Below are 22,209 nucleotides of genomic sequence, written 5' to 3'. Positions count from 1 at the left end.
TGAGGCAAGGGTAGTGATGCGTGGAACAATCTATTTCCAGTTAATTGCAGTTCTGAATGTGCTCCTAAGTCCATTCAGCCCTGTTTCCACATTAATCTGCAATGTTTTTTAAAAATCCATCCCCAAAAATGCATTTGTGAACTTATTTTATCTCAAAAGATGCATTTTGACACATTCTTTGAGCTGAAAACTGCATTGCAAGATTTAGAGAAGTAAGAAATCTGAAAGATAACTATGTTTTGGCCTGCACAAAAGGAGGCACAGGTCAAAGTCTTTTCTGCATTGCCGTGGGTTGGACTAGATGACCCTTGGGGTCCCTTCCAACTCGAAGATTGTATGATGCTATGAAAACCAGTTAATACTAGAATTTACAAAGACCGAATTCCTTAAGCCCCGCTAGGTAAAGGTCTTTGTCATCGGACCATTTTGACTGGAGTTTTGAAGTGTTGAGCCTGGTACATGTGATATACATGGCATCAGCTATGGTCCCCTCCCAGCAGCAATCTGCATGCCCACCACAGTCACCACCCAAGGCTTCCCTGTGTCTGTTCCTACCTTCTGAAGCAGGTAGCAGCAGGGGAGGCAGCTTTTTCCATTTGATGTCCTACTTTTGGAATACCCGCCCCAAAGAGGCTCACCTCTTCTTCAGTACCATTCAGACACCTTTTTATTTTCCCAGACTTTTAAGATCTTATTTTGCCCTTTAAAACCACTGTGACATTTTCTGCTATTCCTGGTTGTCTTCTGCCATTTTATTAAATGATTTTGTTTTATTATTAGCCTTCCTGAGAATGTTTGTGCCAAAAATAAATAAATAAATGTGAAATTAAAGAAACCCTTCAGGGAACTTGTTCATCACCAAATGCAACTTTCTAAATCTATTCTCTCAAGTGGGTATCTACAGGAATATTTTTCTCATTGTTCAGTAACAAAGCTGGGAAAATATTTTACATTTACAGGGACCAGAATCATCATTTTTAGGTGTCTAGGTAACAAAGCACCAATGACTTTCTTCCAGGCTTCTCCTCTGAGTATCTAAGGGGGGGGAGAGCACACTTCACAAAATCATTACAGAATATAGTTTATTTATGGATTTTACAAATAACTTTACAAGTCATGTGTCATAAGTTATGTTCTTTGTTTCCACAAACTTTCTTACAACTCCTGAGTTATTCAAATACTGAGATGGGAAAATTATGTTAGAAAACCAAGCATATTAAAGAAACAAATACAAATTGAAGTTTGGTCAGTTTTGCTTTCTCTCCTCTCAAAACCTTTCCCCTCAAAGGTCAAATTATTCTGGCATAACCTACAGACATGGTACCTTCTCTTTCCATTCTTCAAAATTACATGTACAATAATGGCACCCACAGCCTCCTTAAGGTCCGTAGGAGTTAAGGCTGCAGTTCTACACACACTTCCCTGAGAGCAGGCCCTACTGAACTCAGGACGACCAACTTCTGAGGATCCAGCGGCACGTGATCTCATAATTACTTTCATATACTGTTCCAGCTGTCAAGAGTAGGACCAACACCCCTTTGCTACAAAATGAATTTAATTAGCTCCACACAGAAAGTAGGCTAGAGGCTACAGAAACAACTGAATTAAACAGCGGAAAGTTGCTGCAAAGGGGAATCTATTATTGTTGAGATGAAGATACTGGACACAGATCCTATCCAGATTAAATACTGGACTGATCTCGGGAGGAACCTTAACATACATACTATTGCATTTAGGGATGCCAAAACTATCTTAATGGTTAGAAAATCACCTCCCTGCTACTAGTCTGAAAAAACTGTTGTATTTGTTCAAAGCAGTTAATTCCTGGATGAAAACCACGAAGAAAGATGTTGGAATGATCACTTCAGACCTCCTAAATTTGCTTGTCAAGTAACAAAATAGGGGACTGTAAAGTGGGTACTGGGCAATTCATTTCTGACTTTTTAAGGAACAAAGGGTGACCTTCATTTTGGTCTGATTTTTTTTAATGTACCAGAGGGGAGGAGTCAAACCCCACCAGGAGGTTTGAATGAGCGTTTCCCTGTTCACAGTGACTCACACAGACAAGTCAAAACTAAAAAGTGATGATCAAAAAGATTTTATCCTATAACAATCATAAATATATATAAGGTGCCTTAGAAATAATAATGTGGCAGCAATAAGGGGAAAATGGTGATTATTGAATTAAATGGAACTAATGGATTGTTGAATGAAATGTTGCTAATGCCTTTTAGCAACGCAAGATGGTTCAAGACATAATGACTATTTGATCATGCAGGTATATTGTAAAGTTCTGATCTACATCTATTTTTTTCAAAATATCCACAAGAGTCACAGCAGAGTAGTAAACATTACTTTCTTTGTGCAGGAAAGTGTAACTCATTATTATATTACGGCCAGTTGTCCTAATAAAAAAATGAATACACAATGCCTCTAAAAGCTAATGCAGCATTATGCAATAGAACTCCATGGGGAAACTCAAATTGGTGCCCCCCTAACTATGACAATAAGCAATGCCCCAGCAAATGCTCTCCACATTGTGCTATCATGGGCCTCAACTTTTAGGCATGCTCCAAGTTTGAACAGCAATTTTAACCAATAGTTACATTTGCAGAATCACAAAAAAGTACTGCAAAAACATCAAAATCCATAGTATTATAATGTTTTCAGGGGGGCCGAGCTTGCTTATGGTGTTTCTAACATCAGTCCCATTTTTCCCCTGCCCCACCCATGTGGGCCTTAAGAGCCCTATAACAGAAAGAGGGAATCTACCCCTCTTCTCCAAGCTCATTGGCACAAACAACAAACCAAGAGCTATTAAGCCCTAAGAAGCAGCCTTCAAAAAATGGTGGGTGTTTGAGCCCTCATCACAGCCGAGTGTTCAAAAGGCCGGGGGTGGGGAGAGAGACATCCTCAGCAGTCACTTCCCCCCTCTGCCCAATGACAGTGCAAATTATTCTGCCTGCCGGTTAGAACTGCCAAGCCTGGTTGGCATAGTAAACCCACCCCTTACTGGAAATGCAAAAGCTATATTCTACCCATGGATCATGTCCCAATCTTGCATGACTATTGGTAACGCTTACTATCTTCTAATCAATCTGCATTTTACTTGGAAAGAGGAGGAGTTCGTTAGACCTCAGAATAGTATAAAGGTGTTTCAGTTTCTTGATTCCTGGGTAAGAAGGAAGAGGTAGCCTTACAATGAGAGAAAGCATGTAAGCAAAGTTGAGCATCATATTAAGGGCTCTTGAGAAGCTTCCAATCATTTGTGCAGAAGGACATTCCTGTGGCTGCCAGGGAAGAGGAATTTGGATTTGCCACCCCAAGCACCACAATATATTGGGCCTGGTGGGTGTGGAATCCAGCCCCAATACAGCCTTTCCATAATAGGGGAACATATTGGAAGTGATCCAACTGTTTTCTGCATCTCAAACCCCTTTCAGAGGAAAAGAGAGAGGACAACATTCATTCCGTTACGCATCAAGACAGGGTGATACAGAGGCATTGCCCCAAAAGATTAAAAACTCTAGGAGTCATACCAAGGAATGGCTGTTCTCTGCTAAAGAACGAGGCTTTCCTTTTGGTGATGAGACACTCACAAATTCTCAACGAGAATTTGTGAGGTGGAAAATTTACTACACTTAAGCTGAAGGACTTGATATTATCAATATGATAATCATACTTTGGTTCACCTAGTGACTCTGGGAAAGTCTAATCATGGAGGAAACCTCCCTAAGACCCCCTCTCCAAATCTGGGGTTCACGTTCATAGACTGCTCCAAGGCCTTCACATCAAGCAGAGGATGCAAATCAACTGCTTTATGTCTCATTCTTTGCTGGGCATAAATGCACTCACCCCGGCCACATTTGCCCTGCAGAAGCTCACCTTCAAGAGAAGCAACTCAGTGGGCTAACAAAAGGAAGACAGAATAGATTAAGAGGAAGGTTGATCTTGCCCCACAGTGTCCAAGGAAAAGGGGCACTCTTAAAAACATAGCGGAGGGAGTTAAGAAGGACTCCTAAACCAGGGGGACAGTCATTCATATGTCCCTAACAGTTTACAACTAACGCTGCTACCTGATTAAAGAAATCTAAGGTCAGTCATACGAACCTTACTCATATTGCATAATTTGTATGAAGCATAGTATTTTAGAATAAAAATATTCTTACATGTTTAGATCATACATGCATGCTCCATGGCAAGCACATTCTCTCCCTCCCTCTCGCTCTCTCTCAAATGCCTTCTCTAAGAGGATACCTGTCACCCATTATTTTTGTAAGTTCTTGTATTATTTACTTTATCTGAAGTCTGGAGCCGTATTACCCTTTTTAAAATTGAGCCATCTTTTAAACCTAACCAACTAACCAATTGACTAAGCATCAATACTCCATTTAAAACTCTAATCTACTAACTTCAAGCAATTTGGGCATGTAGAGGTGGGAAGAGCTCTCTGCTATCAAAACCACACTGCCACAGACCTGTGTACACAGCAGTCTGTTGTCAGCCCAAGAATGATGGGGTATTTGAACCCCTCTGGTTGAGTCCCCTAAGGAGGTAAAAAGAAGCTAGAAGCTTTCCTCCACCTCCAGAGTTCTTCAGAAGATGAAGGAGGGAATGCTATTGCAGCACAATAAAGTGGTCCTTAGGTCACTTAACCCAACAGTGGGGCGTTTCATCAGTCACTGCAAGTCAACCAGGAAGGAATCCATGAAGCAGGCTTAATCAAAGTGCCTCTTTTTGTAATTTTTGGAGAAGATTCTGTGCTTTACACAGTCCATACACCTTCCATTAGTAAGATGCATGTCTCTATCCAAGCTGGATTTGACCCGAGTACATGGTAAGCAGCACCATGATGGTGAATCCTGTCAGCAGTCCTGCGTTCTGGATGGCAAAGGCAATCAGAGCACCACCACTCCTTTCATCCTCTCGGCTGACTTCATTCATCTCTGGGAACTATTGGGAGAAGAAAGAAATTACATTTAGTTTTGTAGCAAACACAAAGCCATATCTTCCAAGAGGCTATACAGTATTTCCTACCAGATATAAAAACTTAATTTTATGCAGGACCAAGTCTTTTCAAGACAGAGAGCTCCAATCTATCCAACTTACCGTAAATTTCGCTCCAAAACACGCACTTTTTTGCTCCGAGAAAGTAAGAGAAAATGCCTGTGCGTGTTATGGAGCAAATGCACGGATCGGAGCCATGGCTGCCGTCAGTCAAGCAAAGCGGGAGCCGCTTACACGCTCTACGAGGCTCTCACTTTGCTTTCTTTAAAGCGACCTGGAGCCGGGAGGAGGGAGGGAAGGAGAGCCATAGCAGCAAAGCCGGCAGCAGCCGCTTACACGGGAGGAGGGAGAGACGCTAGCAAAGGTCTGCGCGCTCTCTAATCAGAGCAATGAGGCTGCAGAGGGACGGCAGGAAAGATAAAATTTAAACAACCAGAAGCAAAATAAAACCCACCTCGAGCTCTGAGCCAGCGCAGTGAAAACCAGGAAGTAAAAAAAAAGGCTGGGGAGGGCATGAGGGAGAGGGGGAAACTTCGCAAATCCCCCTGTGTCTCAGCTGATCGGCTGGGATGGAGCAGCTTGTTTTCAGGCAGGATAGATTTGAGCATTGTCTGGGTCCTAGTGCCCCTACCGCTTTTTTGTGCTCCATTCTATTGCTGCTGGTGGCTGCTTATCGTTCAGGCTGCAAGGAGGAGCACTTTTACACAGCTAATGGTGAATCCCCTGGAATCCAAGTCCTCCTCACTTGCTCAAATCTATTCTGCCTCAAAACAAGGAGCGGAAGGAAAAGGCTGCAAACTGTTAAATGGCAAAAACCCAGGCACAGGGCAAATACCTTAAGTATACCTTTAAAGCAACAGTGCTCTTTCCCACCCTCCTCCCCGCGGAAAAGCTCCTTGTTCCTTGAGTTCTTTTCCTTCCCTCCCCACTTAAAACGTGGTTACAAAGCACGGATCCACATGGATCCTCAGGATTTTTGCACTGGGTCACCCCAAATTCACCATCAGATCACATAGCATTTCCATGGCTACAGCCTGCACCAAAAACACACACGCACCCACTGTTTCATGGGGCCACAATGGCGCAAAAACGTTGTTACAAAGCATGGATCCACATGGATCCTCAGGATTTTTGCATTGGGCTACCCCAAACTCACTAGAGCAGCAGCAGCAGTGTCCCGGAAGCCTCCCTCAGGCCTCTTATTCTGGGCTGTGTTTCCTTTGCTGAATCATTTGCTCCAAATTCTTCAGGTCGGGCATTGTTTTCTTTATCGGAGAAGACTGAGGCAAAGAAGGCATTGAGGAGTTCAGCCCTTTCTGTGTCCCCTGTTTGCATTTCACCATCTTCTCCTCTGAGTGACCCCACTGTTTCTTTGTTCTTCCTTTTGCTACGAACATACCCATAAAAGCCTTTTTTGTTGCTTTTAACCTCTCTAGCAAGCCTGAGTTCATTCTGTGCAAAAATTTAGCTTTTCTGACTTTGTGTCTACACGTGCTGGCTATTTGTTTGAATTCCTCTTTGGTGGTTTCCCCCCTTTTCCATTTTTTGTACACATCCTTTTTTAATCTTAACTCAGTTAAAAGTTCTTTAGATAGCCACCCTGGCTTCTTTAAGCACCTTCCATGTTTCCATCTCATTGGTATTGCCTGACGTTGTGCTTTTACTATCTCCCTCTTAACAAACTCCCAGCCATCATGAACTCCCTTTCCTTTTAGTATTACTGTCCATGGGATCTCACCCAGCACTTCCCTAAGTTTTATGAAGTCGGCTTTCTTAAAGTCAAGAAATTGAGTCCTAGTATGCTTGGCTGCTCCTTTCCGCTGTATAGTAAACTTCAGAAGAGCATGATCACTCGCGCCTAATGATCCTTCCACTTCTACCCCACTAACCAGGTCATCAACATTGGTTAGGACCAGATCTAAAATGGCTGTTCCTCTTGTTGCTTCTCCCACTTTCTGGACAATGAAGTTGTATGCAAGGCCAGTGAGGAATCTGTTTGACCTTATGCTCTTGGCTGAGTTTGACATCCAACAAATATCCGGGTAATTGAAGTCCCCCATTACTACTATCTCCCTTCCTTTTGCATGCTTGGCCATTTGTTCCAGGAAGGCATCATATATGTCCTCCGTTTGGCTTGGGGATCTATAGTAAACTCCCACAATGAGGTCTCTGTTATTCTTCTCTCCCTTAATTTTGACCCAAATGCTCTCACTTTGGCTTTGAGGTTCTAAATCTTGGATCTCTTCACAGGTATACACATCCCTGACATATAACGCCACTCCTCCTCCTTTCTTGTCTGGTCTGTTTCTCTGAAATAGATTGTATCCCCCCATTATTACATTCCAATCGTGGGACTTATCCCACCAGGTTTCAGTGATGCCTATTATGTCATATTTAGTTTGCTGTACCAAGAGCTCAAGCTCATCTTGTTTATTTCCCATGCTTTGCGCATTAGTGTACAGACATTGAAGTCCATTAATCATTCCCCCGTGTCTCTTATTTAAGGATTTTTTCCTCCCACCACTAGGTCTGCATGCTGTTTGCTCCATTTGGTCTATGACATTTGGATGATCATCTTCATCAATTGATAGACTCCTACCTTCAGGAGCACTGTCTCCCTCCCCCACATTAGTCAGTTTAAAGCCCTCCTGATGAGGTTTCTGAGATTTTTGGCAAAAACATTCCTCCCAACTGTTGTGAGGTTCAGCCCATCGCTTGCCAGAAGTCCATCTTCAAGAAACTGCAGTCCGTGATCTAAGAATCCAAACCGTTCCTGTTTACACCATTTGCAAAGCAAGCTGTTCACTTCCACTATTTTTTCCTCCCTCCCTGGGCCACGTCGTTCAACTGGGAGGACAGATGAGATGACAATTTGTGCATTTAATTGCTTCAATTTCCTGCCCAGAGCCTCGTAGTCTCTTTTGATCTTCTGGAGGCTATTGCTTGCAGTGTCATTGGTTCCCACATGAACCAAGAGGAAAGGGTATTTGTCAGTGGGTTTTATGATTCCTTGCAGTCGTTCAGTTACATCTTGGATCTTAGCCCCGGGGAGACAGCACACCTCGCGAAACATCTTGTCAGGCCCACAGATCACTGCTTCTGTTCCCCTCAGTAGGGAATCCCCTATCACCACTACACGCCTCCTCTTAGGTTTCGTCGGGGTTCTTCCGTGAGCTGTCCGTTCCAAGGTCGCCTGCACATTCCCTGAGGACTGACTTTGCTGATCGTCTAATCTGGTTTGAATTCAACCTAGCCACAAATTTAGCTGGATTGAGGCTCACCACCAACAAGATACAACTCTGCATTCTGATAGTTTCAAAATTAGTCAGAGAGATGTATTACAGAAAATGTGGACACCCACATGCCATTTAATTCCTAACACAGCTAGAGCTCCTATGCCTGTCTGCCTGCCATCTGAAGGGAAGCACACAACATGGGAATGTGAAATAGATACAGGTGACTCCCGACTTAGGCGGGTGTTACGATCCGGGAATAAGCAAAAATCACATAAATGCCCTCTCATGAAATAAAGAAGTAAAATAAAATAAAATAAAATAATAATAAAAAAAGGAAAGAGTAGGTATGGGAACTGGGACACCGCTTTTCCAGCCATTTCCCCATGGTGGGATTGTGACGCTTTAGCCCCCTCCCAACTTCCCCTTCTATTTTGCCCACCCAGCTGAGGCCCCCTGAAGGCAGGGCAGCCCTTCACATGGGTCAGACAGGGCCAGATTTGATTACAACTCCCTCCCTGCCCCCCCCACCACAAAGGCAGCTGAGGTTTGACCCACAGTATTCTAACTCAGCCAAGGGATCATGCCCCCTCTGTTAACAGCCCCTACCTGTGTCAGCTAGCCAGGGCCTCCCTTCAGTATTGGGCACCTGCTAGGACTACAAAGTCTGCAGAGGAAGCATCTACCAGATGCTATGTGCAATGCCTCTATTTCTTTAATTATGGGATATAACAATGTTGTGCAATGGTTAGACAAGGACTCACCAACTTTTTTGAAACTGCAGGCACATTTGGTCCAACTGCGGTGGAAGACCACATAATATTTGATCAGGGATGAATCAAGATTCCTTTGAACAGGAAAGTACCAAACTGAGGACTTACCATATCAGCCAATGCAATGTAGAGAAACATTCCACCAGCTAAAGCAAAGATCCAGTTGGCAGAGAAGTGGCTGCCCGCCAATATCCCAAAGGCTAGTCCCACATAGCAGCAGCAAGCAGAGATGAAATTGAAGAACAGCGCTTGCTGGATGGACATTCCAGAATTCAGCAGAATGACAAAGTCACCTGCACGACCAAGAGCAATGGGAAGGAAGTGAAAAAGGAGAGATTGCATCAGGTCAGTGGGATCAAAGTTTAATCAGATTCCTGTTCAATCAACAATAACATTTTGCAAATCAAAAATATTTGTTTGATATACTTTCTCAGGTTTATGGTGATGCACAAAAGTGTTGGTTAAGCATTAAACCCTAATGACTCTATATATGATATACAGTTCAGACACCTCAAATTCACTAAAGCACTTCAACCACCTCCTTCAACTAGATCACCAGATAACTTTGGGGGGTAACTACCTGGAAGGCTTGCAAAGAGAGCTGTAGTCTCCCAAGTCCCACTCAGTGCTTGCATGGCCAACAGAAGGATTGCTGACCACTCTAACAATCCTCCAAGCACCTGACTGGTCTGGTTTAATCCTCCTTTCGAGGGATCAGTTCACAGTGGGACACAAGTACATAAAACTAGTTTCTAGCAAAGCCTTCACAAACGTGGCCCATGCTGATGGAAGTGGCAGGTGCCAGGTGGGTGAAGGCTGTTCAAACACTACCATGAATTCCTTGTGGCCCGCCAGAGAAAGGAGATGCCTGAAGGCCACATTCATTTTCTCTACACTTGGAGAAAATAACAAAGTTCCTGCAGTGTTGTGGTGAGTTAAGCCTGCTTCCCCATAGTATTCTGGCACATGGTTAATAGGAGCTCCAGCATCCTTTGACAGCACACAGAATTTCACTGCGCCCTCCACCCAAATCATCTGCCCACAAAGCCATTTGTGCCTGAGGGTAGTGACTTGTTTCAACTAACCTTATTCTGAGACAAGTGTGGGCTTCCGCTAGTGTGACTTGTTAACTGAATCTGGCCCACACTTCTGTATCTTTTGTTCCCCTGCCCCCTCTGACCCATCTGCTACGGATATTAAGCTACTAACTAACTGTTCAAGGGACTTCCCCCACCCAACACTAAATTAAGTGATTCCTGGGTCACAACCTTCAATAGCCCTACTCTGCAACCTCATTAATTTACTTCAGGTATTTATATCCTGTTTAATACTCAGAATAAGGTGTATTTAAAAAATACAAAGAATAAGAACAATTGAAAGTTATCCCAGAATCAGAAAGCTACCTTAAAATGCCACCTGAAGCAGGAAAGTCCTTGTCAAGAGCCTGAAGTTCAGCAGGGAGGGGCCCTGTCTAAGGGAGTCCCACAGGGCTGGGCCCAGCCACCCCTCTGAAGCATGGGGAAAGTGCTCCCACTTGCACCTCTGTTTAGAAAAGGCTGTATACATGGTTTTGTCCTGTAGACATCAAGAGAATTTCCAGACACCACACTCCTGGCATTTGCTTCAGTCCCATCTCAGAGTTTGAGGAGCACATACCTAGCTCATGAGGAAATTCTTCACAGAGAATGGCCACAGAAGTGCTGATCCCCTGAAAGACGGACACAGTGAAGGAGGCACCAATGGCCAAGCCGTCAATGAAATTGTGGAGGCCGTCACTCAGGGTGATCATCCAAGCCAAGGTGCCAATGTCAGAGTAGCGCACGCCCTTCAGCCAATAGCAAGTGCTTTGAGAAGCCTGGAGGTCCTGAAAAGGCAGCAGATCAGTGCTTGAAATTAAGAGTTCTCTCATCAACTCCTGCAGTACAAGAGCACACTTGCATGGAGCCGGCATCATACAATGTGTACACACGGCCACCTAGTGCCTACAACTGGAGATACAAAAGCACACTGATGCTTTGGGAAATGTGGAGCAGAGCAAGGAATTTAAAGTAGCAATGTCCTAACCAACAAAACGTCAAATGAAAACAGACTTCCAACATTGCCTCATCTCACCTCCCCACTCTACCCAAGCAAGCTGTTTGCCTGACAATTTTGTGGTATCAGGTTTGCTGATATTTTCCATGTTGTGCCAGTACATCAGTGCAAACCACCCACCTATGATTGTGCCAATATCCATCTGCTTCTGCAGAAGTAAGTCATCAGACATCAGGAGCTGTCACAGCACACTGCACACTGGTTATGAAAGCAGATGTTATGTCTGCATGGGCCAAAGGCAGACTCCCTCTACCCTTTCCCAACAAAAGCAGACTAAGATACATATGAGGTGCTTTACCTTGGATCAGTCTTCCCATTAAGTCTATTTCTTGTTTCCTGCTTGGCAGGGGGTTGGACTCGATGGCCCTTGTGGTCTCTTCCAACTCTATGATTCTATGATTCTTGCAAACTAAGACAATTTATCTCCAGCAGGGCTGGAAGCAATACATTAGTAGTATAGGTAGGTACCTGAACAGACAAGGAGCCAACAATCTTCTCATCAACAGATGGATTCTTGCATTCCAGGTCACTATTCTTGTTAGGGATTATGTGATCCAAGTCACCATTCTGCAGTTTTTCAGTGACCCCCTCCTCTTGGTCTTTCTTGGAAGGAAGGGTCTCAGTGCTGTAGTGGCTGTGCCCATGATGACTCTGGGGGATACAAAGATGGAAGAACTGAAGGGGAGGGAGAGAGACTTTCTGTTCCTCATCAGGCAATGGCGTTTCCACCTGCCTTGAACCCCCCCACCCAGCCCTTCCCAGGCTATGACTTTGAGGACAGCAGCAGCAGCAGCTGGGAAGAGAGGAGTTCAGGGATATTTTTAAAAAATAGTTTTATAAGTTGTGTGTCTTTGTTTCTCAGTCTGATCCTTTTAGATGGTCTTGTATGTTTTGTGGTATTTTATGCAATGTGAATTGCTGTTATTTTTATTGATTATAGATTGCTAATTCTTTATTGGAGTTGATAAGTGTGAACTGTTTAATTATTATTTGCTGGTGTTTAATTTTACTGTTTACTATAAGATTCTGATGCATGTTGAATGTTTGATGTACGTTATTAAAGTTATTGTGACTTTTATATTGGATCAGATTGTTACTATTAATGTTTGATGTTGTTGTGTTGGAAGCCACCCAGGATGGCTGGGGCAAGCCAGCCAGATCAGCAAGTAACCTTTCACCCCACACTGCTCCAACACAGCTTAGGGTATACTCCCCACTGTCAGCTGCGTCAGTTCCTCACATTAAATTTTTCTGGCTTTTCACCAGTAAGGCACCACACACCACACTTCTTTATAATTCTTTAGTAACTTGCTGAATTCCACAACACTTATCTGCAAGTTTTATGATCTCACAGTTCACAGACACCACAATATAGTATTTTTAGGGTAGTTCACTGCTGACTTCTCTGTCATGAAAAGCAACTCTCTGTGCCTACTGATTCATAAAAGAGCTTTCCATTTAGTATGTTAGCTATGTAGGCTATAAAAAGCCTTTTTTCAACTGGAATCAGTTATATCAACTTTAATTTGCGTCTATAAAGGAACATTCCATGACATGACCCTGTTTATGAGATATGCTTTCTCATTGCAATATCCTTGTTGACTGTTCCATACATTATCAGTTAACATTAAAGCAGCTGAGCAAACTACCCTAACTCAAATGTTCTACAGTTGTTTTGAATCTGCTATTATGGGCACCAAATGTTTGAAAGTCCAAGGACTGAACCGAAAGGCCTGGAAGACCACTGAACAAGGCTGCGTGCATGAGAAGGAAGTGAACAGGGCTTCGAACGGGGCTGGAAAAGAAGAAAAGAAGAAAAAGAAAAAAGAGAAGGAAGTGAACAGGAAGGGAAGTGGTTAGGAATTGGATTGTCTCTAAACTGTTTATAGTGTTTTATTTTACACTATCGTTTTGACCGACTTGAATGGTACTAAAAGGAAGCCTCTCTGGAATACCTTTGGAGGCTTTTGTAAAGATTGCTATTACTGCCATTAGCGAGGATGGCAGAGGGGTGATATATATGCATTCTTTCAGAGCTCCGTTTGTCCTGGTGACTTACTATTTAACATTTAAAATTGTAGCTGGCCATGTGGGTCCATTAGGTCAAAATAAAATAAAATCCAGAATAGTAATGGTATGGTAATATTTTTTTCTTAGCATCAACCAAAATGTCAGAACACTGTGAGCAAGCTTGCAAGTCCCTTGGAACACTGTATCAGGCTTGATATTAAACAAAGTACTGGGGGCAAGGGGAGGAGAAAAGGCTAGGCATTATGATGGCGCCACAAAGTCTGAAGGGTTTTTTTAGCACTCTAAAGATGGAAAGGAAGAGCAGATGTAGTTGGAATAGCCTCAATAGATGCAAGACAGATTGCAGGATGGACTCTGGGCTTCTGAGACTAAGAAGCAGTAACATTTATTCTCCAATCTAGATCCCTTGAGAGCTAGAGATGAGAATCAGTGGACGATGGCAGGATGAGACAGAGACTCTCACCTGACCTGGTTGCCGCTGCATACTGGGACAGAGAGAAGTGAGGTGCTGGCGAGCTCACATGGTGGCAGGAGCGCTCGATAGGCTCTGCTAGCGCATGCGTATTGTGCTGACCTTGCTGTCGTCTTGCCTCTCTTGGCATCCAGCCATGATGCAGGCAACTGTAAGTTAGGTGAGTGCCGCTGCCTCACCCTGCTGTCTGCTATTGGTCAGAAGCAGAGAGAAGCATGGCATCCTACTAGTTTATCTGCAATGCTCTGGAGGAATCAGCATTGGCAAATAAGCTTCCCTGAAAAACAGCTGGCTGCAAACAGTGCCCTGAAATATGCAGCCATGAGAGAGTACTGGATATATTCTGGCACACGCATAGTGACAGCCAACAGGCCTGGCTGCTGCCCCACACAAAACCAGGGTACTCTCCAAAATGCATCGCCAAGCAGCTGGAGGTGCAGGGTTGGTACTGGATCCATCAGGGCTCTTCAACAGGCAGGTCAGTGTGGAAAAGAGTTTCACTGCACATAAAAGTTTGCAAGCTACCATCTTAAACTGCTGATTCTCTGGAAAGAATTCTGCTTCTAATATATTTAAAGGGAAAACTACTGTCTTATTTTCTTTAGCTTTCTGTCCCTCAAAATTATGACATTGTTATATCTGATGCCAAGCAATATTCAAATATTTGTTTAAAAGAACAGTAATGGGAAATTTGCACCAGAAGTAGTTCTCATCAGTAAGTGTTTTGGTTCCTCCCTCACCGTGTCTTTCTGCTTGAGAAGCATCTTCAATATTTTCTCTGTGAAAAAGAACAAGTAAAAGCCCCCAAAGACAACAGCGGATTTGGAGACATAATCATCTTCCCGAGGATTGAATCCAAAGGCCTGTGGAGTAGGGGCAAGAAAAGGTAAGTGAAAAGTATACTTAAATAACAGCACATTTATGCAGTTTACATTGCCTCCCACCTGTTTCAATCTAAGAGAAGGCCTAAGAGGAAGTAAAAAGCTGCAGAGCACAGGAATTTATCACTTGACCTACAGAAGTATATCTTGATGGCAGCTGGCTGCTCCCTGAATTCACATTATGGCAGCAATAAACCTGTGTTGCAGCTGTGCCAAGTGGGATGTGGGTTCACACTGCTGAATGCTTCTCCACAGGCACATGTTCCTTTCGTATAGAAACCATGTTTGACAGAAGTCAGCAAGGCCAGAAGCTTGCTGTTTGATTGGCTAGTTTTCTATATGTGGTGCATTAAAAAAATGTAGTAGTATTCAGCCATGTAAATCCACATCCACAAAGTGGTGCAACTCAGGCATAAGTTTTACCACTTCCTAAAGCAGAAGATCATCTGACCAGAGCTCATTTGTATCTCACCTGGTGTAAGAACAAGAGGGATTCCACTATGACCCATTGATTCATTGACTTGCCTCCTAGGACTCAGACCTTCTTATAGTTTTTTCTTATGGTGTAAAGGCCACTTTCCCTCCCCTTTCTAGATAAGATATGCTCCTTTGTCTCAAACACTTTCATTACAAAGGAAAACTTCCCAAGAACATGCCGTTGAATGTTGACGTTAGTCAGGTATTTTATGAGGAGGAAACGAGCACCACAAAGGCACCGTGCAACCACCAATGGCTTCTCACTTTCCTGTCTAGCTCCTAAACCATAACTAGACCCTCACACACAACTACCTTCTTCGACCATCACCCATCCCTTATTTTGGCTTATGATTAGGATTAGCAGTCCTTTTCCGTTTTCGGTTCTTCATGTTGTCTTTTCCTTCAGCCTCAGTTTCCTTAGGACAATGCAACCTGCTCTTCTCCTATTTTCCCCTCCCTTTATTCTGTTTTTACCTTGCTTGCTCTGCTCACCCTTCTATTCTCTGCCTCCCAGCTTGCAAGCCAGGGACCAGCACCCAGCTCTTTATATTGGCTATGGAAGCACTGTGAGGCTCCAAACCCCATGGCTTCCCCCACAGCTTCGTTTCTAGCCTGCCTCCCCCTGCATTGGATGGCACCACCCAGGAAGCAGCACTGAGGACAGCTGCAATCTCCACATGCTCCTGACAGCAGGTGTCATCTGTGCAGCCTTATGTGCTAGCACAGGAGCCTTGTCTTTAAAGGCATGAGATTGACAAAGACCTCTCAGCATGGGACTGTCATTATCTTAACTGGCCTTGCTTTCAGACTGTTACAGTCAGGTGTGAGTTAGCTTCCAAGCCGTTTTTAACTTCTTCTGACATTGTAATACTGAAGCAGGTGTAGCCAGCTCAGTTTCCCTCCAGGCGCTGCTGCACTGCAATGTCCGTCAGCCCAGGCCAGCAGAGCCAACAGTCAGGGATAATGGGAGTTAGATTTCAACATTCTCTGGAGAGCAGCACGCTGGCTACCACTACTCTAAAGAGTGAAAACCCAAGGAAATGCCCCACTAAGTTTTTCAAGTGCCAAACAGTTCACAACTCATCCAAGACTAATACCACCAGCACAATATCACTTTTCTACTAGAATTCCTCTCACCACAGATGACACAAAAACAGCCACACAAGGAAGGCCAAGAGGCCCTAGTCATACCTCAGGAATGAGCTGGAAGAGGGCATTGGAGTAGAGAGTACCAATCGCCAGAGCTATGAAGTAGAGGAGCAGTCGCTTGTAAAAGGTCTTCTTCATGAAAGGCACCACACTGGCTCCAACCAGGGAGCAGAGGGAGATGACAGTCACACAGAGGAAACCATAACCCCAGACTGCGGTGTGAATGCCAGCCCCCGCCCCCCGTGAAATCACAGGCGGGATGAATGCCATGGAAGTCAGGACACAGGAATATGCAGAAATGAATTTAAATCACAGAGAGAGGAGAGAGGGTGGGAGGGAGAGAGGAGACTTTCATTAGTGATTGATGTTTAATTGGATATGGCTTTAAGTATGCTGGGAGTACCTGGTGTACTCTGGCTCTGGAACTCCAGCAAAGACAATTGTGCACCTCCAATAGGTGGTAGTTTCATCATGGGACAATTGCACCCATATGAGATATGGAGGAGACCAGTCCCTTCACAAGCAAGGTGGAGACTTTCGCTTTCTATAGAGTGGGATCTCTCCATATCTCATGTATTCTGTAGACAGTCCTGCTACAAATGGCCTCTATAAATGCACATTAGTTTGTACATAAGTTTGTAATTCCATTCAAGCCGTCCCTAAGTGATGCTTCAGATCACAACTGTAAGACGTCCATACCATAGCTGACGAGAGCATTTAACGTCCCTAGCTCTCCAGACTGTTGGTGGGGCTGTCCAGTCACGTTTCCCCTCTTTTTTCTAGCACAGGGACAATACCAGAGTTCCAGTGTCATGAAGAGCACCTGTTTTACTCTCAGCATCCTACACCCCCCACCATCATGGTCTGTTGCCTGGCCAGAGTGAACAGTTACTTGCCTGTACATATGATACGCATGTGGCCATACCTACCGAGCAGATGGGCACCCGTAGAATTACAGAGTCTCTGCTGCCCAACTACAGAAAGTCCCCAAAGTCCAACTAAGTGAGTGATGCAAATGCATACCAGTTGTTCTTCCACGGCAGGCAACTAACCATGGAGGTGAAGCATATACAGTAATTTCTGTTACAGTTTGATCACAAATATAGTTTTGTTTTCAAGCAACAAATTCCTTCCCCCTCATCAGATGCACAGTTTTGGAGCTGAAAATACCATAAATTCAAGAGGGAATACAGTACGTCATGCCTTGGACAGGCAGTAAATTAGCGATACAACATAGGAGCTTCAAAAATTCTGGATAGTATTGCTAAGATTTGTGACCTTAGCCTTTTTCAATGGAAGAAGCCAGTTGGTGAGGTGGCCAGGACAGACAGCAAAGGTGGTCCTGGGTTCAAAGGGTGGCTCTTTCATACCATGGACAAACCAATGTCTTATTTCAGCCCACAATTTTAGAAGCTTGCGGAACTGCAAAAACTGTGCCCTCACAAAAACAGAGCAAATGAAGGAGACAAGGGTTACAAACTCCAAAATCAGGAAGTAGAGTGTTCTTGTTTGTATTTAAGCAGCCCCAGAACATGCAATTCAAACAAAATTATGTCAAGATTAAATCTGGCAAAGTCCAACACTGCTCAAGAAACCTCTTCTTTTGTTGTTGGTAAAATCAGATCAATTATTGAAAGAGAAGCCAAGAAAAAACATAAAAGATCTTTCTCCAGAATATTGGTGTTCCTTTGCAAAACAGTCTCTGAAGCTGACAGCCACACTTTTTCCCCTACCTACTCTTTCATCAGGCCAGTGAATGAACTTGACTACTAGAAGGACTCAGCCTACAGAAACAGCCCACACATAGATCCAGATTAATGTATACCTCTTCCTCTAGGTCACTCTAGGCAACATCTACTTTAGCTGGCTAGGTTTAGGTAAAGGGTACTATTTCCCATTGTTTCAGTGAAGTTGCCCTCACAACGTTCCCAAAGAAATATTGTGCTAGTTAGCAGATATGACCAAAAAACCCAACATTCCTTTTCACACTTTTGCACAAGTGAAGAAACCTCTCACTAAAAGCACAATCAACCCCTTTCCATCAATGGTGGAATGGAGGTCAAGAAGCAAAATCCTCCCAGCGCTGCCAACACCCACAAGGTGCACTTTAAAGTCACACTGCTGCTTTGGATGACTGTGAACGGCAAGAAACAAGGACTAGGAGAGTGGTGCTAAGCTTCTGCCCTTGAAATGAGGAAACATGCATTATGGCTCAAGAAAATTCCCAAGATGTGCTCTGAGCAAGCACAGAATTCATGTATGTGCCTACACAGGGACCATGGAGGAGAATTTGCTCTTTTTCTCTCAGCTGATCTTAGGAAGCTTCCTGATGCTCAGAGGAGAAAAGGTCATCCCCAAAAGGAATCCCTGGGCAGGGCAAGCTTCCCCCTCTCTAAACCAGGCATCTCCAACCTTCAGCCCTCCAGCTGTTTTGGACTACAATTCCCATCATCCCTGACCACTAGTCCTGTTAGCTAGGGATCATGGGAGTTGTAGGCCAAAACATCTGGAGAGCCGCAGGTTGGGGATGCCTGCTCTAAACTTTGAGCAGCCTATCAGCAGAGAACTTAGTGACAGGAAAAGTAGATTGTGACTCAGTCCATGTGTCTGTGTCTTACTGCACCTCTGGGATCAGCTGGAACAGTGCGTTAGAGAACAATGTCCCGATGGAGAGCGCGATGAAATACGTTAGGATTCGGGCGAAAAAGACCTTCTTGGTGCAGGGCACGATGAAGACGCCAAGTAGGGAGGCCAGGTTAATCAGTGAAACACTGAGAAATCCAAAGCCCCAGACTGTGAAACAAATAGAAAGGAGGGCCAGTTTACCCAAATAATTGAAAACAGGAAGGGGCCTCTATAGACAGCCAAAGCTGGGAAGGCTGAAGTTGATCTCACTGGAAATAAGGTTTTATTGCAATTCTCTAGGAGTTTAAGATGTACAGCACTAGGATAGCCAGAAGACAGAAGCGCAGCCTCTGAGTTCTTCTCAAACTTGGTACTGAGAGCTATACTCAATACCAACTCAATATCAGGATCTATTAAGAAACTGAAAACATGATGTAGAGGCAGCAGGAATTGTGATTTAGGATTTCAGGTTGCTTAAAAATGTTACAATTTGATACAAAACAAGGTTCATAAAACAAAAACTGAAGAGTATGCTGCCATTCAGGTTACATCAGTGAGGAATTTGCTTAGATTACCCAGGATGTTGGAAGTTGAAACTTGCCATCGCTCACTGACTGGCAAAAAGAGATTTAGATTAACCATTTTTAAAGCTCCTTAGATAAAACGTGTACAATTTATGTTGCTCATTAACTGCAGACCCAAATTTTCTGGCTTCAGGCAACGTCTGTGAACAACACGAAGAAAGCTGAAAAGAATAATCATATTACATTAATCTCACTTCCTTATTTCTGGAATGTCAACAATAGACTCTTTAGGGTCATTTTTGACCTCCTTTTGTGTGTATACATCTACGAGGTTACTCAAAATCTGTGACAGGCCATATCTGGAAGGTTTGTGCGCCAGATTCCAGCAAGGGAGATGATCTTGAGGCAGGTGAAGCTTTCTTATAATGTTCTTCATGGACGGCTTTGAGAGGGTCTGAGGCAGCCAACTCTTTTCCTCTTCTAACCATAGGGTAGAATTACTTCCCCAATCCACAGATCCTTATATGCAGCAGCAGTTTGTATGTAAACAACTGGATGTGTGGATTTCTGCATATTTGCCTGTGAGACACATTGCCAGTGCTGGGCTGAGGAGCCACAGCAGGCAGAGGAAGTGTAGAAGGAACCCCTCCTCCCAAATTCAAAAGGTCTGTGAAATAAAAGTGGAAACTTAACAGTGAAAATGTATGCACTAAGCAAATCCTTTTTTCAAACAAACACACACATACATATTTAAAGTACACTGTTTCTTATCCTGTTGCCTTTTTGTTTAATATTCCTGTAACATCTCAATGATGACTCATACCCATCTTAAGATCTACAAAAGCGGTTGTAATCACTGGCTCTTCTGCAAATACCCACCAGCAGGGACGACCTCTTATTTATATACTGAGCTTTTTCTTCTCAGTAGATAGTATTTTCAAGTTCTCTATTTTGTCATACAGTGCAATCCTGTATGTGTCTACTCAGAAGTAACTCCACTGAGTTTAAAGGGACTTATTCTCAGGTAAGCAAGTATAGGACCTGGTGGTTGGCATAGTTCCCTAACTAGGGGAAAGTGTGTTATATATGGTTCATTAATTGTGGACCCACATTTCCTGTCCACAAACAGGAAGATCTGTGAATTCACAAATTTGTGAATGACAGGAGTAAAATTGAGAGTCAGCCTATAGGCTGTTCCATTGTGTGTAAAGGTGTAAACACCATGGGTGGTATCAAGCTAAGTTCTACTTAGAATATCCACTAAAATTAATAGATCTAAGTTAGTCATATCCGTTAACTTCAATAGGTCTGCTCTGAGCACGACCAACACTGAATAAAACCTCATGCTTTCTTCTCCACAGCCTAAACAATTCTAATTTTGTCTTTCATTGAGAGCAATACCTGTACTTCCAAAGGCCCACTTTCACCTGTAAGTATGCAGCAGCAAGCATATGCATGGAGCTGCCTTGACAGCACTGACAGCTCAATTTGGAGCACAATGAAATCATACCAGGGGGGTGGATTTTAGATCAACTGACTTTTCCTAGGCAAGGACACAACAAGGGTAGGGTGTATGGGGCATTATGTCAACCTGTACCTGGAAAAGGAAACCCCATTAAGAACAATTGCTTACAGTTCTGGTTGGCATTCCATTTCTACAGCAACTTGCAGGAGAACAAGGATGGTCAGGATTTGAAGGCATTTCTCAGGAAGCTTTTGCTTTAAAAGACTAGCTGTTAAACTTTTGCTAGCCTAGCTGGCTGGCTTATAACTGCACACACACCTTCTGAGGAACTGGGCTTCCCCTCCTCTGTCCTCTCATCTTCCTCATTTTCCAGGTTCTCAGACGTGCATGCCCTTGACTCCAGCTGCTGCAGGATGGTTGGGCAGAACTCTCGGAATTCACTCTTGCCAAGGCTGGAGTCTTCACTCAGATTGTGGGTTGAAAAGAGCTCTGAGGAACTGAAGCACTATAGGACAGAGAGCAAGGCGTGGTGAAAATCCCAGAGTTGTGCCTTTTGTTAGCATTCACACCCTGAAGGCTTCCCAGTGAGCTTTACTGACCCACACTTGCTGAAGACCACAAATTATGCACGGCCTCCTATCACCATTCTAGCTCCCTTTGGCTCCTGTTCTCCCTGAACTGTTTTTATTCAAGCTGGTGAGTATAAAAACATAGCAGTTTTATGATGCTTGAGGGCAGGGACACGTTTGTATAGATCTTATATAACCATTCCAGGAGGCTTTTCAGCTGGAGGGTAGGGTGAATATGTCTTAATACTACTAAAACTGCAATACACACAGAGTATTTTTCCATTTATAACACGACCCCATGTATAAGATGACCCCTACTTTTGGGAGCCCAAAATTAAGAAATCAGTTTGTTCAAGTTGTTCTGCTTTTGGGGGAAATTGCTTTTTTGGAGGGGCGATACCCCGCATCTCGGCACAGCCTCGCCTCGTCTCACCTCTCCAGCCTGCATCTGGCTTTGCCTCGCCTCAGCAGGTGAGAGCTGGTGGCACTGCGGCCAAGCTCCCTCCTCACCTCTCCAGCCAGCGCCCTGAATAGCGCACTCCACTCAGGAGATGCCAGGAGCTGCCAGCTGACCCAAGACTTAAGATATAAATCTGTGTATAAGATGACCCCCAATTTTTGACTGAAAAATGGGGGGGGGGGGAGGGAGAGACATCATCTTGTACACGGAAAAATATGGTATACACACCCACACCCCCTTCATCCAATGATCTTAGGGAAGTCCACGAGATAAAAATACAAGATAAAAGCACAAATAAATAATAATAATAATAATAATAATAATAATAATAATAATAATAATAATAATTTAACTATTTCTAAGATAGCAACTGCAACGAATAATAAAGTAATATGGGTACTACTGCTACTAAACCATAATTGGGTGCTGATTTTGACCATTAACACTCT

General features: G+C 43.7%; 1 protein-coding gene across 1 annotated transcript; it reads right to left on the bottom strand.

Moving 5' to 3' along the window:
* Positions 1 to 1,068: 1,068 nt before the first annotated feature.
* SLC39A14 (solute carrier family 39 member 14) lies at positions 1,069 to 21,748 on the bottom strand (the record flags this gene model as incomplete). The annotated part of the gene is made up of 8 exons (XM_083481254.1): positions 1,069 to 4,953; positions 9,122 to 9,306; positions 10,670 to 10,877; positions 11,576 to 11,758; positions 14,351 to 14,473; positions 18,741 to 18,910; positions 21,050 to 21,236; positions 21,734 to 21,748. The coding sequence occupies 8 exons, from the start codon at positions 21,746 to 21,748 to the stop codon at positions 4,807 to 4,809; spliced, it is 1,218 nt and encodes a 405-aa protein (XP_083337380.1). The 3' UTR covers positions 1,069 to 4,806.
* Positions 21,749 to 22,209: the final 461 nt, after the last annotated feature.

Source organism: Podarcis liolepis (assembly GCF_965112155.1).
Source record: "Podarcis liolepis genome assembly, chromosome: 16".
In the NCBI taxonomy this organism is placed as follows: Eukaryota; Metazoa; Chordata; class Lepidosauria; order Squamata; family Lacertidae; genus Podarcis; species Podarcis liolepis.
The sequence above is the reverse complement of the archived record's forward strand: the minus strand, read 5'-3'. Positions and strand labels throughout refer to the sequence as shown.